Genomic DNA, 12,980 nt, shown 5'->3' on the forward strand with positions numbered 1-12,980 from the left:
ATCAATAATGCCTTTGAGGATCTTTCCATTCTTACCCCAATATAGAATTCTTCATATCCAGTATGATATACCTGCTAAGTCTGCAGGTGGCATATGCATGCTGAGGTTGCAATGTTTAATCTTCTGAGTTCTTCCGAGGTATCCTCTGTGCTTTTCTCCCTTTTTTCACTGGAACTACTCTGTGACCCTTACTTTCCTCCCCGTATGCTATGCTTAAATTCTGTTTTAAGCATAAACAAGCTGTCTTATATACTTAAATTCATATTAAAACTAGAAAGAAAAATACAAGCTTATTCAACCTTAATTACTGAGGTAATACTTCATTTTATGTTGCAGAGGGGAAAAGTGGGGCTCAAAAAGAGGAGTTAACTTACAGCTGAGTAAGCTTATAGGTGGCTTTCATTTCAAAATGTTTTAGAAGAGATAGTTCCTGTCTCTTCTAAGATGGTACCTGCTATGGCAGGTTTGTATATGTTACAGAAAAATAATACATGTTTTTTCCCTTACGAATCATTATTAAAATTAATTTATCATTAATTTATATAATAGTTCTGAAGGAAAAAACCTCTTATATATTATATAAACCTCTTATATAATATAATTACCCTATAAATTACCAAACCAAGACTTGGGGGTATGTGGTAATGATTTCAATGTTTTCTACAGTGAAGTCTTTGCTGTTTGTGCTTACGGTTAGGGGAAAGAAAAGAGCATAATTTAATATTAAAATTTGGCAGCACCTCTTAAGTGAAGCGAGGCATCTATCAGTGTCATATCAATGAAGCAGTTTTATGGGGTTTCAGGGCTTTCCAACTTTTTTTGGTCAGTAGGCACATTTGGAATTTTGAGGGCTCCGGTCACAAAATGGCTGCTTTGGGGTATGCAGTGTGGCATAACATAAAATGGCTGCCACATCTAAAAGAGCAGAAAGAGTACAGCAAAATGGTACAAGCGTCCCCCTGCACCCCATATAAGTGGGGCAAAGGTACCTCTAGCAGCCACAACTGGGCTTGCTCACAAAAAGGCGCTTTTTGCCTATCTCATCCATTCAGAACAGAGGGAAAGTGTTTCCAGCTCTGAAATTTAATGAAATGTGAGTGTGATTAAGAGAGCAAGCTCAGCACAGGAGAGGTTAGAGATGTTGAAGGAAAACAAATAGGAAAATGGTCAGGGGGGCTCCATTTTTTCTGAAAAAATGGGGGACACCACATTTTCCACTTTTTTCAATGGACCTTCACATCTTTACAGTACATGAACTGGGCAGGAAGAGTGAGCAGACTAGTATGCATTGTGGGATTTTGAAGGGATGTTCCATGAGAACTTTGGTGGGTGGTTGAGGAGGCGCTGGCAGGGGGGGCACACAGACCCCAGCAGGTGTCACGTTGGTGATCTCAGGCATACCTGCCCCACACTCTGTGGGAATTGCTGTGTGAGGCACTATTTCAGAAATTGCCTCCTTATTTGTGTATCTAGAGGTATAAAAATGTATTATAAAGAAGAAACCTGAGTTATATAGTCTCCTGTTACCTGTGCTAGTGGTTTTTAGTCATAAAAGTACAGTGCAAAACTGTTTCAACCTGTATCTATGGCTGATAGCAAATCTTATTAAAGTTCAATATGGCTTAGTAAAATGTGTGTAGAAGTGTGTGCTAAATTGTGGAATTATACTAGCTCTGTTTATAATCTAACATAAAAATAATGTCTGTGAGTTCATTCTCACAACTAGGAGATAAAACATAGCTGTGGTGATACACGAGTAATGATTCTTTGCCTGGTATGAATCAAATATTAGTCAGAAGTTTTATCACACCACACAATATTTTAAGCTTTTTTTGTTGTTATGGTTCATTTAGTATTGTTAATGGTTTTGACATGCCCTCAAGGTTTCATATCATCATGTATACAGCAAGCCTTCATTGTTATTCTTGAACTTTGGCTAGGCAAATGAAATAGAAGTCATCAAATCTGCCTTTCAGCTCTTCAAAAAGTTGGGTTACCCACCATGGAGTGTGTGATGAAAATTAACTTTCAAGCTTGGCTAACCTCATTAAATTATGCCCTTAAAAAAAGAGGATAGAAAGGAATCTGAGAATAACTTCATTTCCCCCTAAATTCGGAGGGTTGGGTAGATGATACCCAACCCATAGAACCAAGAAAATCTGTTGGACATGTTTAGATGTACATACTGTCAAGGCCGTGCCAATCGATAAAAATATCTTAGTTTAAAGGGAAGTTTTTGAATTAAGAGTCTCTTACATCTGATGTGAAATGAAAATAAAGATGCTTGTGATTATCTAAACTATATTTGAAAAGGGTAATATTTTGATCTTTTATACAACTGAAGGGAAATCAAATGTAATGGATGCACTTAGTTTTGTAATGGGTGAGAAGACATCTAATTTGAGAGTGAGGCACATCCAAGAACTGATACATGGAGCACATATCGGGAAGCCGGTTTCATCTACTGGAAGTGTTAAAATGGTGTATATGGAGGAAAATGGAGAAGAGAAAACATTTTCAAGAATTATTCGAGGTGAGTGGAGTTTTTCTAAATCATGGGTAGGCAAACTAAGGCCCAGGGGCCAGATCCGGCCCAATCGCCTTCTCAATCCAGCCCGCGGACAGTACGGGAATCAGCGTGTTTTTACATGAGTAGAATGTGTGCTTTTATTTAAAATGCATCTCTGGGTTATTTGTGGGGTGTAGGAATTCGTTCATTCCCCCCCCCCCAAAAAAAAAATACAGTCCGGTCCACCACAAGGTCTGAGGGACAGAGGACTGGCCCCCTGCTGAAAAAGTTTGCTGACCCTTGTTCTAAATAGTGGACATGAGGTTTATATGGAAAATATATATAGAAGCTTTTCATTATATATGTTTTTATTTTAAGTAGTAATTATAGAAAAAATAAAATACATTAGCATAATCAGCAACATACATAGAAGCTTTTAAGCTAATTTGTATGGTTAAATATATAATTACTTTAAATTTTAAAATAGCTTGCTTTTTAACTGATTTCCTTCCAAGTGTTTGTATAATTATCAGCCATTAGTTTTATATTTTTCATCGTTAGCCACACTCCTAGGTATTTTATCTTTTTTGCTTCTTTAATTCCCGATTGGAGTTCTAACTGTCTCCTTAAATAGTCTCCCATATTCTTAACCATCATTTTAGTTTTAATTTTGTTTAGCTTAAAGCCCGCTACTTTCCCAAATTCTTCTAAAAGTACCAGAACTTTGTCAATACTCTGTGCCGGGTCCTCAACTGTAATTACCAGGTCATCGGCGTATGCTTTCAGTTTGAATTCTTTCACCCCAATTCTAATTCCTCGTATCTCAGATGTTTTCCTTATCTTATTCGCAATTACTTCCAGCACCATTATAAAAAGAAGCGGAGACAGGGGGCAGCCTTGTCTTGTGCCCTTTGAAATATTGAATGTATCTGATAAATTGTTGTTAATAATCAGTTTAGCTCTTTGATTTGAGTAAATTGCTTTGATTCCCTCCATAAAGGCACCCTCTATCCCTGCTATCTCCATACACTCTAATAGGAATCGCCATGATACATTATCAAATGCTTTTTCTGCATCGATAAAAATTAATGCTCTTCTTTTCCAAGTATTCAATGATATTTATTATATGTCTGACATTGTCTTTTAGTTGTCTATTAGGAAGGAATCCAGCTTGATCCGTATGTATTGCCTTTTTTAAGTAGCTCTTGAGTCTAATTGCCATTATCTCAGCAAATATTTTATAATCGTTGTTGAGAAGTGATATCGGTCTATAGTTTTTTAAATTTAGTTTATCTGAGTCCACTTTAGGTATCAGCGTTATGTGAGCTTCTTTCCAGGAGTCCGGTATCTTCCCTCCTTGTAGAATATTATTCATAACCTCACATAACACTGGGGCTAAGTATTCTTCAAGAGTTTTATAATATTTGGCTGATAGGCCATCTGGGCCCGGTGCTTTCCCTAGTTTTGTTCTCTTTATTGCTTCATGGACTTCATCTACTGTTATACACTTATTCAATTGAATTTTCTCATCCTCCGTTATAGATGTTATTCTGTTATTTTCTAAATATTTTCTTATTTCTGGTATATCTTCTTCTTTCTGGTAGAGTTTTTCAAAGAATTTTAGGAAATTTTTCTTTATTTCATTTGGTTCTTCCACAAGCCTTTCTTCTATTTTTATCTTATTAATCACATTTTGCTTTTTGCTTTTTCGTAGTTGCCAGGCCAGGAATTTCCCTGTTTTGTTTGCTGATTCGAAGAATTTTTGCCTCATTAATTTAATTCTCCATTTGACTTCTTGGTTGATTAGCATTGAATATTGTGTTTGTAACAATTTGGATGTTGTTTGGTCTGTTCATCACTAGGGTTTATTATTAATTTTTTCTCGCATTCTCTTAATTGGGTCAGGATTTCATCTTTCTTTTGTTCTCTTATCTTTTTTCTATAACTATTTTGTTGGATTAAAAAGCCTCTTAACACCGCCTTGCTGGCGTCCCAGACTGTATCAATATTTGTCTCTTTATTAAGGTTTAAGTCAAAGAAGTCTTTTAAGGTTTTCTTTGCCTTCTCAATTACCTCTTCGTTTTCAAATAGATATTCATTCATTCTCCATCTGTACACACCCTGAACTCCACATTTAATTTCCAAAGATATTGAGTTATGATCAGAAAGGGTTCTGGGTTGTATTTCACATTTTTCGACTCTTGTTGCTAATTCTCTTGATACCCAGATCCGGTCTATTCTACCCCAGCTCTGGTGCGGCTCTGAAAAGTGTGTAAATTGTTTTGTTAATGGGTTTTTGTGTCTCCAAATGTCCATTAAGTCTAAATTTTCTTCGAGGTTTTTAAATGATCTTGGTAGTTTTCCTTGACTCATTTTTTTCTTTTTTGCACTTCTGTCTAACTCTGGTATTGGAACTCCATTTAAGTCACCTAGTAGGATCAATTTATGAGGCTCTAAATCCAGTAATATTTGTTCCAGTTTTTTAAAAAATTCTGCTTTGTTTGTGTTTGGGTCATAAACATTTACCACGTTTAGTTTTTCTCCCTGGTGACTAATCTGTACCCCCACGATTCTCCCTTCCTCATCTTTACAAATTAATTTGGGGTCTCCTTTTTCTTTTGCATATATCACCACTCCTCTTTTTTTATATATCTGAGTTGATAAATTCAGTCCCCAACCTTTTATTTATCAAAATATGTTTGTGTTTTTTGGCCACATGTGTTTCCTGACAGCATGTCACATCAACATTCTTTTTCATCAAAACCTTCAGAACTTTATTCCTTTTAGATTTATCATTTAGACCGTTCACATTCCAAGATAGGATTTTAAGAGTCATTGTCGTCTACGTTTATTTTTTAGTTCTTATTACACTCGTGCACAAGCTTATAATCTAATTTTCCTGTTCCTTGTAATTTCTTCCTCAGTTTCTTCCTCTTCTTCTCCTTCCTCAGTCCCCTCTTCCTCTTTTTCTTCTTCCTCTTCTTTCTCTCTCTCTCTCCCTTCTCCTTCCCCCTCTCTTTCCTTCTCTTCTTCTCTCTCACCTCTGTGAATCTCTCTCCCTCTTCCAACCTTTCTTCCACTTTCCCAAGTTCCTTCTCATATCTTCTCAAAAACTTATCAGCTTCTTGGGTGCTCATCAATCTAAATCTCTTATCCTTATAATAGAAGGTAATCCCTTCTGGGAATTCCCATCTGTAGGGTATGGCATTCCTTCTCAAAACACTTGCTACACCTACTCTTGTGAGTCACTCACTGCCCCTGCAGGAGGCAGCGGAAGCACTAAGAATCACTAGCTGGCTACATGGTTTCCCCAAAATTGGGATGTTTGCCAGGTGACATTTTATGAAACCATTATGATATGGACTTCAAAACCAGTTTTGGATTGATATATTGGTCCCCATCACTTGGTTAAGCCATTAATGCCAGTCTTGTCTGGTCATGCACTGCAAAGCTGCAGGTTATGAGCACCTTCTCCTTACATATTTTCACTTAGTGTAGTGTCTAGCAATGTCTCCCCACTTACCTCCACCTTCTGAATTCCCTTGCCTCTAAGCCACATTTGTTGTTTCACTTTTGAGACTTTCTTGGGAAGGCACCAGACAGTATCCATCTTGGAAGGAAATATTTGTATGTTTTCAATCGCAGTAAAAGGTTTGGGAGAACCCAGTACGGTTAAAAGAAGACCCATGACACAAGGCATTCTTGCTGGTTTTTCTGGAGTGCTAGTAGATGACCTGGGTCTCACAGGAATGGTGAGACAACAGGCTTTGCCTCCCATTGCTTAGGAAGACGCCTGGTTCCTCCTGAGATCCATAACGAGCAACTTGTTTGGCTTTGATGCTGCCTACTTATTTTCGAAGGCATGCTTCTAAGCTTTTTGCCATCTCTGTGTAACATGACCATACATGTGAATTCATGCACCAGTGCAAGAGCAGATCTGGTAACAGTTCAGAACTAAAGACCACGTCAGAAAGTAATGAACTGTTTTCTTGGCTTGAGTAGTCATTATCTCTTTCAAAATGGATGGATTGTATAATCTGCTCTTTCTTCCAAAACTAGGCAGTGGATCTGAATTCCTTGTTAATGACAAGATTGTCAGCAGATCTGTTTATACAAAGGAACTTGAAGAAATTGGTATAATTGCTAGAGCAAGGAATTGCTTGGTTTTTCAGGTAAATATTTGTGTTGTAATCTAATGTATCAGGAAACTAGAGCATAACTGGCAAGGGTCTCTGCAGCTTCAGAGGCATGGAAGAATCTGGGGAGCAGAATGTGTGACATCCTGTGTCCTGCAGCCTCACACCCATTGATAGATTGGAGCAGGTACTGTATTAGCCTTGTATTTTAGCACCAGTTTAGCACCCATGCAGTGAATTGTGTGCAGAGGAAGGATAGAGTGCTCTGCCTTTGCCTGTGTCTGGCATAGAAACCAAGCAGGGCTACCAGAGGGCGAAAGCCGCCTCCTCCTTGTTCAGCATAGAAATGTGGCGAGCTGTTTTCAGCTCCCAGCAGGCTAGTAAACATTTTTTGGAGGCTAGTAATTTAGGCTTACTTACAGAATAAGTTCAGAAGCTTTTGTTTCCTTTTAACAGTTTCTGCTTAACTACACTAGAATTGTGGTTAACATTAACTGTGGTTAGTTGCATTGCAAGCCATAGTTTGAACCTATAATAATAACACATAAAATGACAATGTGAAGAAGCTCAGTGTTGGAAAAGCAGAAACAAAAGCTTCTGAATTTACCCTGGTCATAGAGGAGGAGGAAATGGGGGATGCACAAGACCAAAGGTAGTTGTGGTTTGTTTTTGCTTGTGCATGTCTTTCTAAACCATAGTTTAATGTAGGAGTGAGAAACTTCCATCTTGCTGGCCTCACCAAGTCCACCAGGCTTCACAGATTGGACAGGCTGTTTCGGACAAACTAGCCACCTTTCCTGTGTCTGATGTTAAAAACTGCAGTTCCCAGGATTCTTTGTGTGGTCAGGAAAAGGGCTTTGAATGTACTTTACATGTACAGTGTGTATGTGGCCGAAGTTTGTTCCCAATTCTTTAAATCAGATGATGGTGTCATATGACATGCAAACATGGTCTTTGTTTTTAATCCCTTTCTCATTTTTGTTGCTGGTGACAAGGTTTTGCTTCAGTTTTAATGCTTTGTAATTCTGTAGTTTGATCCTACTTCACTGTAGGGTGAAGTTGAAACAATTGCTATGAAGAAACCCAAGGAAAGAACTCTACTTTTTGAACAAATTAGTCATTCAGGAGAACTTGCTGCTGAATACGCAGAAAAGAAGAAGAATATGCAGCAGTCAGAGGAAGAGGCACAGTTTAGTTATAACAAGAAGAAAAATGTTGCAGCTGAGCGCAAACGTGCCAAGTTGGAGAAGGAGGAGGTAATTCAAAGAATAGCACAAAACATTTGGCTCTTAAAGTTTGTGTGCGAAGTTTAGCAATATTGTTTTTGGTTCTTAGGTGGTGTTTTTATTGTTTTCGGTAGAAATTCATGATTTAAATCAGTGTTTTCTAAATAATTTCCCATTATAGAGATTTAGCTCATAAGCATAAGCACCAGCATTATTGTGCCAAAATATGCTTCCTCTGAATTCACTTTAACTATTTGTGCAGAAATCAGGTTTCATTTGACATTTTTCTTTGCTTCTCCTGGTTCAGAGCTGAGAATCATGTGTCTGGTTCTTCTTGTTCAACCGTAGAAATAATAATCAACTAAAACAATCAATGGCTCTGCAATATCAGCAGTGGTGTAGTTTCTAAGGCAAAAGGAAAAGAAAATGAAAGAAAAATAAACTGCTCTTTCTGTTGTCCCAGTTTCTCCTCAGCCCTCTTGCTGCTTCCCTCCCCCTTGCCCCATGGATCCAGCTTCCCCTTTTTCAGTGCTTCCTTGGCAGCTGCTTTTCCTACTTCCCAGGCCCACCTTTTCTTTTTCAGCCAACATACTTACTCTGTCTCCACTTCTCCTTCTGTCCCTGCCAACCAAACACCTGGTAATGGAATCTGTCCAATCAGAAGGGAAGTAAGTGCAAACAGTGAAAGCTAAGTAAAGAAGAGCTGGACCTTGGGCATGCAGCAGGAGGAGCGTGCACAACGGGGTGTGGATTGGCCATACCCACAGCAGGCATACAGTTTCCAGAGGTTTGACCATAAGAAAACCTGGCCCTTGGACCAAAGAAGGTTAGCCATACCTGTTTTAAGAAACAGAAGAGACTTTCTGGCCTGCTTTGGTGCAGATTGAAACTGTGGCCCTTATGGCAGGCATGCCAGTCTTTAACCTAGACCTGGCTTTAAAGTGTGTATCCCTGCTATGGATCTGGTCCTATTCCTCCAACACCTATAACCGGTTGTGACAAACTAAAGAATAATATAATTAAACAATTTTCAAATAATATTGCTATGGAGAAGGCAAAACCTATGAATGGAGTATGTTTCCTTTCCAGCTCTGTTAAAAGGTAAAGGTACCCCTGCCCGTACGGGCCAGTCTTGACAGACTCTGGGGTTGTGCGCCCATCTCACTTAGGCTGGGGGCCAGCGCTGTCCGCAGACACTTCCGGGTCACGTGACCAGCGTGACAAAGCTGCATCTGGCGAGCCAGAGCTGCACACGGAAACGCCGTTTACCTTCCCGCTAGTAAGCGGTCCCTATTTATCTACTTGCACCTGGGGGTGCTTTCGAACTGCTAGGTTGGCAGGCGCTGGGACCGAGCAGCGGGAGCGCACCCCGCCACGGGGATTTGAACCGCCAACCTTTCGATCGGCAAGCCCTAGGCGCTGAGGCTTTTACCCACAGCGCCACCCGCGTCCCTTTCCAGCTCTGTTAACCAGTGGCTAACATTTTATCCGTATCAAGGTGGTGAGTGTTGTAAGACAAGAGAGGCTGGGAGAGAGAGTTGACAACAATGCCTAGGCCATGCCCCTGATAGATAGTCAAGGCAGAGATCAGGGTAGGAGACCTTCCTTCTCTGATTCACACATACCCAGCACTCAGAACTTGGGCTGCAGCATGGCCGTATGGTGGTACCCATCTGCCCTTCACCCCTCCCCCCACAAAAACCACTGAAACCCTTGGTATAGTGATGTCTATTAAGAAATTTCTAATATTTACAAATACTGTTTTAAGGGTTTAAATATATAGGCTGCATCTATAAATCACAAATTATTACTAATATATATTGTATGTATATTTAATATAACTGAAATAAATGCAAGTTTTTTGTTTGACACTTTGCTTTGGTTGTTTATAGGCAGAGCATTACCAGATGATGTTTGACAAGTTAAGGGAATGCAGAGAGAAGCTGCAAATGTTCAAGCTGTATCACAATGAACAAAAAATTAACTTTCTGAACAGCAAATTGGCTGCAAAAAACAAGGATATTGATTCTAACAAAACTGCTGTTTCCCATGCTGAAGATGCAGTGGGAACCAAGAAAAAAGCGCTAGGAGCATTAAATAGAAAACAGCAGCAGATCGAAAAAGAAATAAAGTAAGTGCATAAATTAACATTGTTGGGAAATGTTTGTTTCTACCCATCTCTCAGAATGCTGTGCTACACCTAATGGGCGTTGCTGGTATGTGAGGATTTTGTTTCCCCATTTTCACGAGGCAGTATAATGTTGTGAAATGCTTTGAGTGGGAATGCTTCTATTTATTCTCTTTTAGCTCTCCAGAGCCAGCCTGCTGAATCTGGAGATTATGCAAAGCCTCAGTTTCTATTTACTGACCAATATTGCTAAGAAGCTAAAATCCCAGAGGAGTTCAATATATATTTTAAAAATCTGATTTCACCCCTTCCCTTGCCAATCCCAGCTTCTTAGCATGACAGAAGAGTGAACAAAGCCTTGAAACCCAACCTTATGTCCAGGGCCACTTTTCTGACATTTCAGAATATGAATTCCCAGATTCCCCTTACTCCAGTTAAGGGCAAGGGTTCTTCTAAACCTAGGGACCTGGGTAGAAGTGAGACATTTCTTCCTGAGACTCAAGAGCCTCCCTCAGGAAACACCTCATGACTTAGATAAGGAGAGAGGCCAGGGGGATGATTTGCCCAATGAGGAGGTTAAGGGAGCCAGATTATTTAACGCCTTGGCTTATCGTCAAGGCCTTTTCCAATGTGGTTATGTGCTCTGCTTAACCAGTTGCAGCAAAGGCACCATCCAGGGCAGCTTCAGTCTCTGCATCTGTCAAAGTATCTCAGAAGGCAGCCTCTTTTCCTGCAGTATTAAAGGATGTAGCAGAGTCAGAGTGAGCCTCCTCCCCCTTGAGTACCGTATTTTTCGCACCATAGGACGCACTTTTTCCCTCCTAAAAAGCAAGGGAAAATGTGTGTGCGTCCTATGGAGCGAATGCAGGCTTTCGCTGAAGCCTGGAAAGTGAGAGGGGTGGGTGCGCACCGACCCCTCTCGCTCCAGGCTTCAGGAAGCTATCCGCTAGCCGTGGGAGACCCAGCTCTCCCACGGCTAGCGGAGCGCTGCATTAATCCCGAAGCTTGGGGCGTGCGGAGCTCAGCGCGCCCCAAGCTTCTGGGTGCCGGCAAGGTCTCCGCTAGCCGTCTAGACCTTGCCGGCACCCAGAAGCTTGGGGCGCGCTGAGCTCCGCAGCCCCAAGCTTCGGGATTAGCGCTCCGCTAGCTGTGTCTAGGCTGCGGATAGCAGCCTGCTTCCCGGAGCGTCGGGCGCCCTGAAAGCAGAGCGCCCGGCGCTTCGGGAACTCATCCGCAGCCTAGGCAACCCTGCGGGAGATCCCGCAGGGATGTCTAGGCTGCGGATAGCAGCCTGCTTCCCGGAGCGTCGGGCGCCCTGAAAGCAGAGCGCCCGGCGCTTCGGGAACACATCCGCAGCCTAGGCAACCCTGCGGGAGGTCCCGCAGGGATGTCTAGGCTGCGGATAGCAGCCTGCTTCCCGGAGCGTCGGGCGCCCTGAAAGCAGAGCGCCCGGCGCTTCGGGAACACATCCGCAGGGTGGGGAGCCCTGCAGGAGTTCCCTGCAAGGCTCCCCAAGCTGCGGATAGCAGCCTGCCGCCCGGCGGGTGGGGCGCCCTGAATCAGAGCGCCCCTCGCGCCGGGCAGACATCCGCAGGGTGGGGAGCCCTGCAGGAGTTCCCTGCAAGGCTCCCCAAGCTGCGGATAGCAGCCTGCCGCCCGGCGGGCGGGGCGCCCTGAATCAGAGCGCCCCTCGCGCCGGGCAGACATCCGCAGGGTGGGGAGCCCTGCAGGAGTTCCCTGCAAGGCTCCCCAAGCTGCGGATAGCAGCCTGCCGCCCGGCGGGCGGGGCGCCCTGAATCAGAGCGCCCCTCGCGCCGGGCAGACATCCGCAGGGTGGGGAGCCCTGCAGGAGTTCCCTGCAAGGCTCCCCAAGCTGCGGATAGCAGCCTGCCGCCCGGCGGGCGGGGCGCCCTGAATCAGAGCGCCCCTCGCGCCGGGCAGACATCCGCAGGGTGGGGAGCCCTGCAGGAGTTCCCTGCAAGGCTCCCCAAGCTGCGGATAGCAGCCTGCTGCCCGGCGGGCGGGGCGCCCTGAATCAGAGCGCCCCTCGCGCCGGGCAGACATCCGCAGGGTGGGGAGCCCTGCAGGAGTTCCCTGCAAGGCTCCCCAAGCTGCGGATAGCAGCCTGCCGCCCGGCGGGCGGGGCGCCCTGAATCAGAGCGCCCCTCGCGCCGGGCAGACATCCGCAGGGTGGGGAGCCCTGCAGGAGTTCCCTGCAAGGCTCCCCAAGCTGCGGATAGCAGCCTGCCGCCCGGCGGGCGGGGCGCCCTGAATCAGAGCGCCCCTCGCGCCGGGCAGACATCCGCAGGGTGGGGAGCCCTGCAGGAGTTCCCCGCAAGGCTCTCCAAGCTGCGGATAGTAGCCTGCCGCCCGGCGGGTGGGGCGCCCTGAATCAGAGCGCCCCTCGCGCCGGGCAGACATCCGCAGGGTGGGGAGCCCTGCAGGAGTTCCCTGCAAGGCTCCCCAAGCTGCGGATAGCAGCCTGCCGCCCGGCGGGCGGGGCGCCCTGAATCAGAGCGCCCCTCGCGCCGGGCAGACATCCGCAGGGTGGGGAGCCCTGCAGGAGTTCCCTGCAAGGCTCCCCAAGCTGCGGATAGCAGCCTGCCGCCCGGCGGGTGGGGCGCCCTGAATCAGAGCGCCCCTCGCGCCAGGCAGACATCAGCCAGCCCCACAAGCTCGGGGGACAGCAGGGAGGCGCAGCGCCACTATCCCGCTGTTCCTCGACCTGGTTCGGTTTCCCTGACCTGCTTTTGGGGGGGGGAAATAAAGGGAATTTTTTTCCCCTTTATTTCCCCCCAAAAAAACTAGGTGCGCCCTATGGTCCGGTGCGTCCAATCGTGCGAAAAATACGGTACTTAGAAATCAGATGTGCCCCAATGTATTAGATTAACCAGCCAAGGGCTTTTTTATAAGGGCATTGGGTATAATTTCCAGGTAGATCTCTGGGTGATTTGAATAAAGTAACCCACTAAATGGATGTC

General features: G+C 44.2%; 1 protein-coding gene across 8 annotated transcripts in view; it reads left to right on the forward strand.

Moving 5' to 3' along the window:
• Positions 1-12,980, forward strand: part of SMC1B (structural maintenance of chromosomes 1B) — a 41,547-nt gene that overhangs the window by 1,735 nt on the left and 26,832 nt on the right. For all 8 annotated transcript variants that reach the window (XM_053387573.1, XM_053387574.1, XM_053387579.1 and 5 more), the window contains exons 3-6: positions 2,345-2,533; positions 6,569-6,681; positions 7,698-7,901; positions 9,764-10,002. In XM_053387573.1, coding sequence (XP_053243548.1) covers positions 2,345-2,533; positions 6,569-6,681; positions 7,698-7,901; positions 9,764-10,002 — 745 coding nt within the window. The remainder of the gene's footprint in view (positions 1-2,344; positions 2,534-6,568; positions 6,682-7,697; positions 7,902-9,763; positions 10,003-12,980) is intronic.

Source organism: Podarcis raffonei, chromosome 5 (assembly GCF_027172205.1).
Source record: "Podarcis raffonei isolate rPodRaf1 chromosome 5, rPodRaf1.pri, whole genome shotgun sequence".
Lineage (NCBI taxonomy): Eukaryota > Metazoa > Chordata > Lepidosauria > Squamata > Lacertidae > Podarcis > Podarcis raffonei.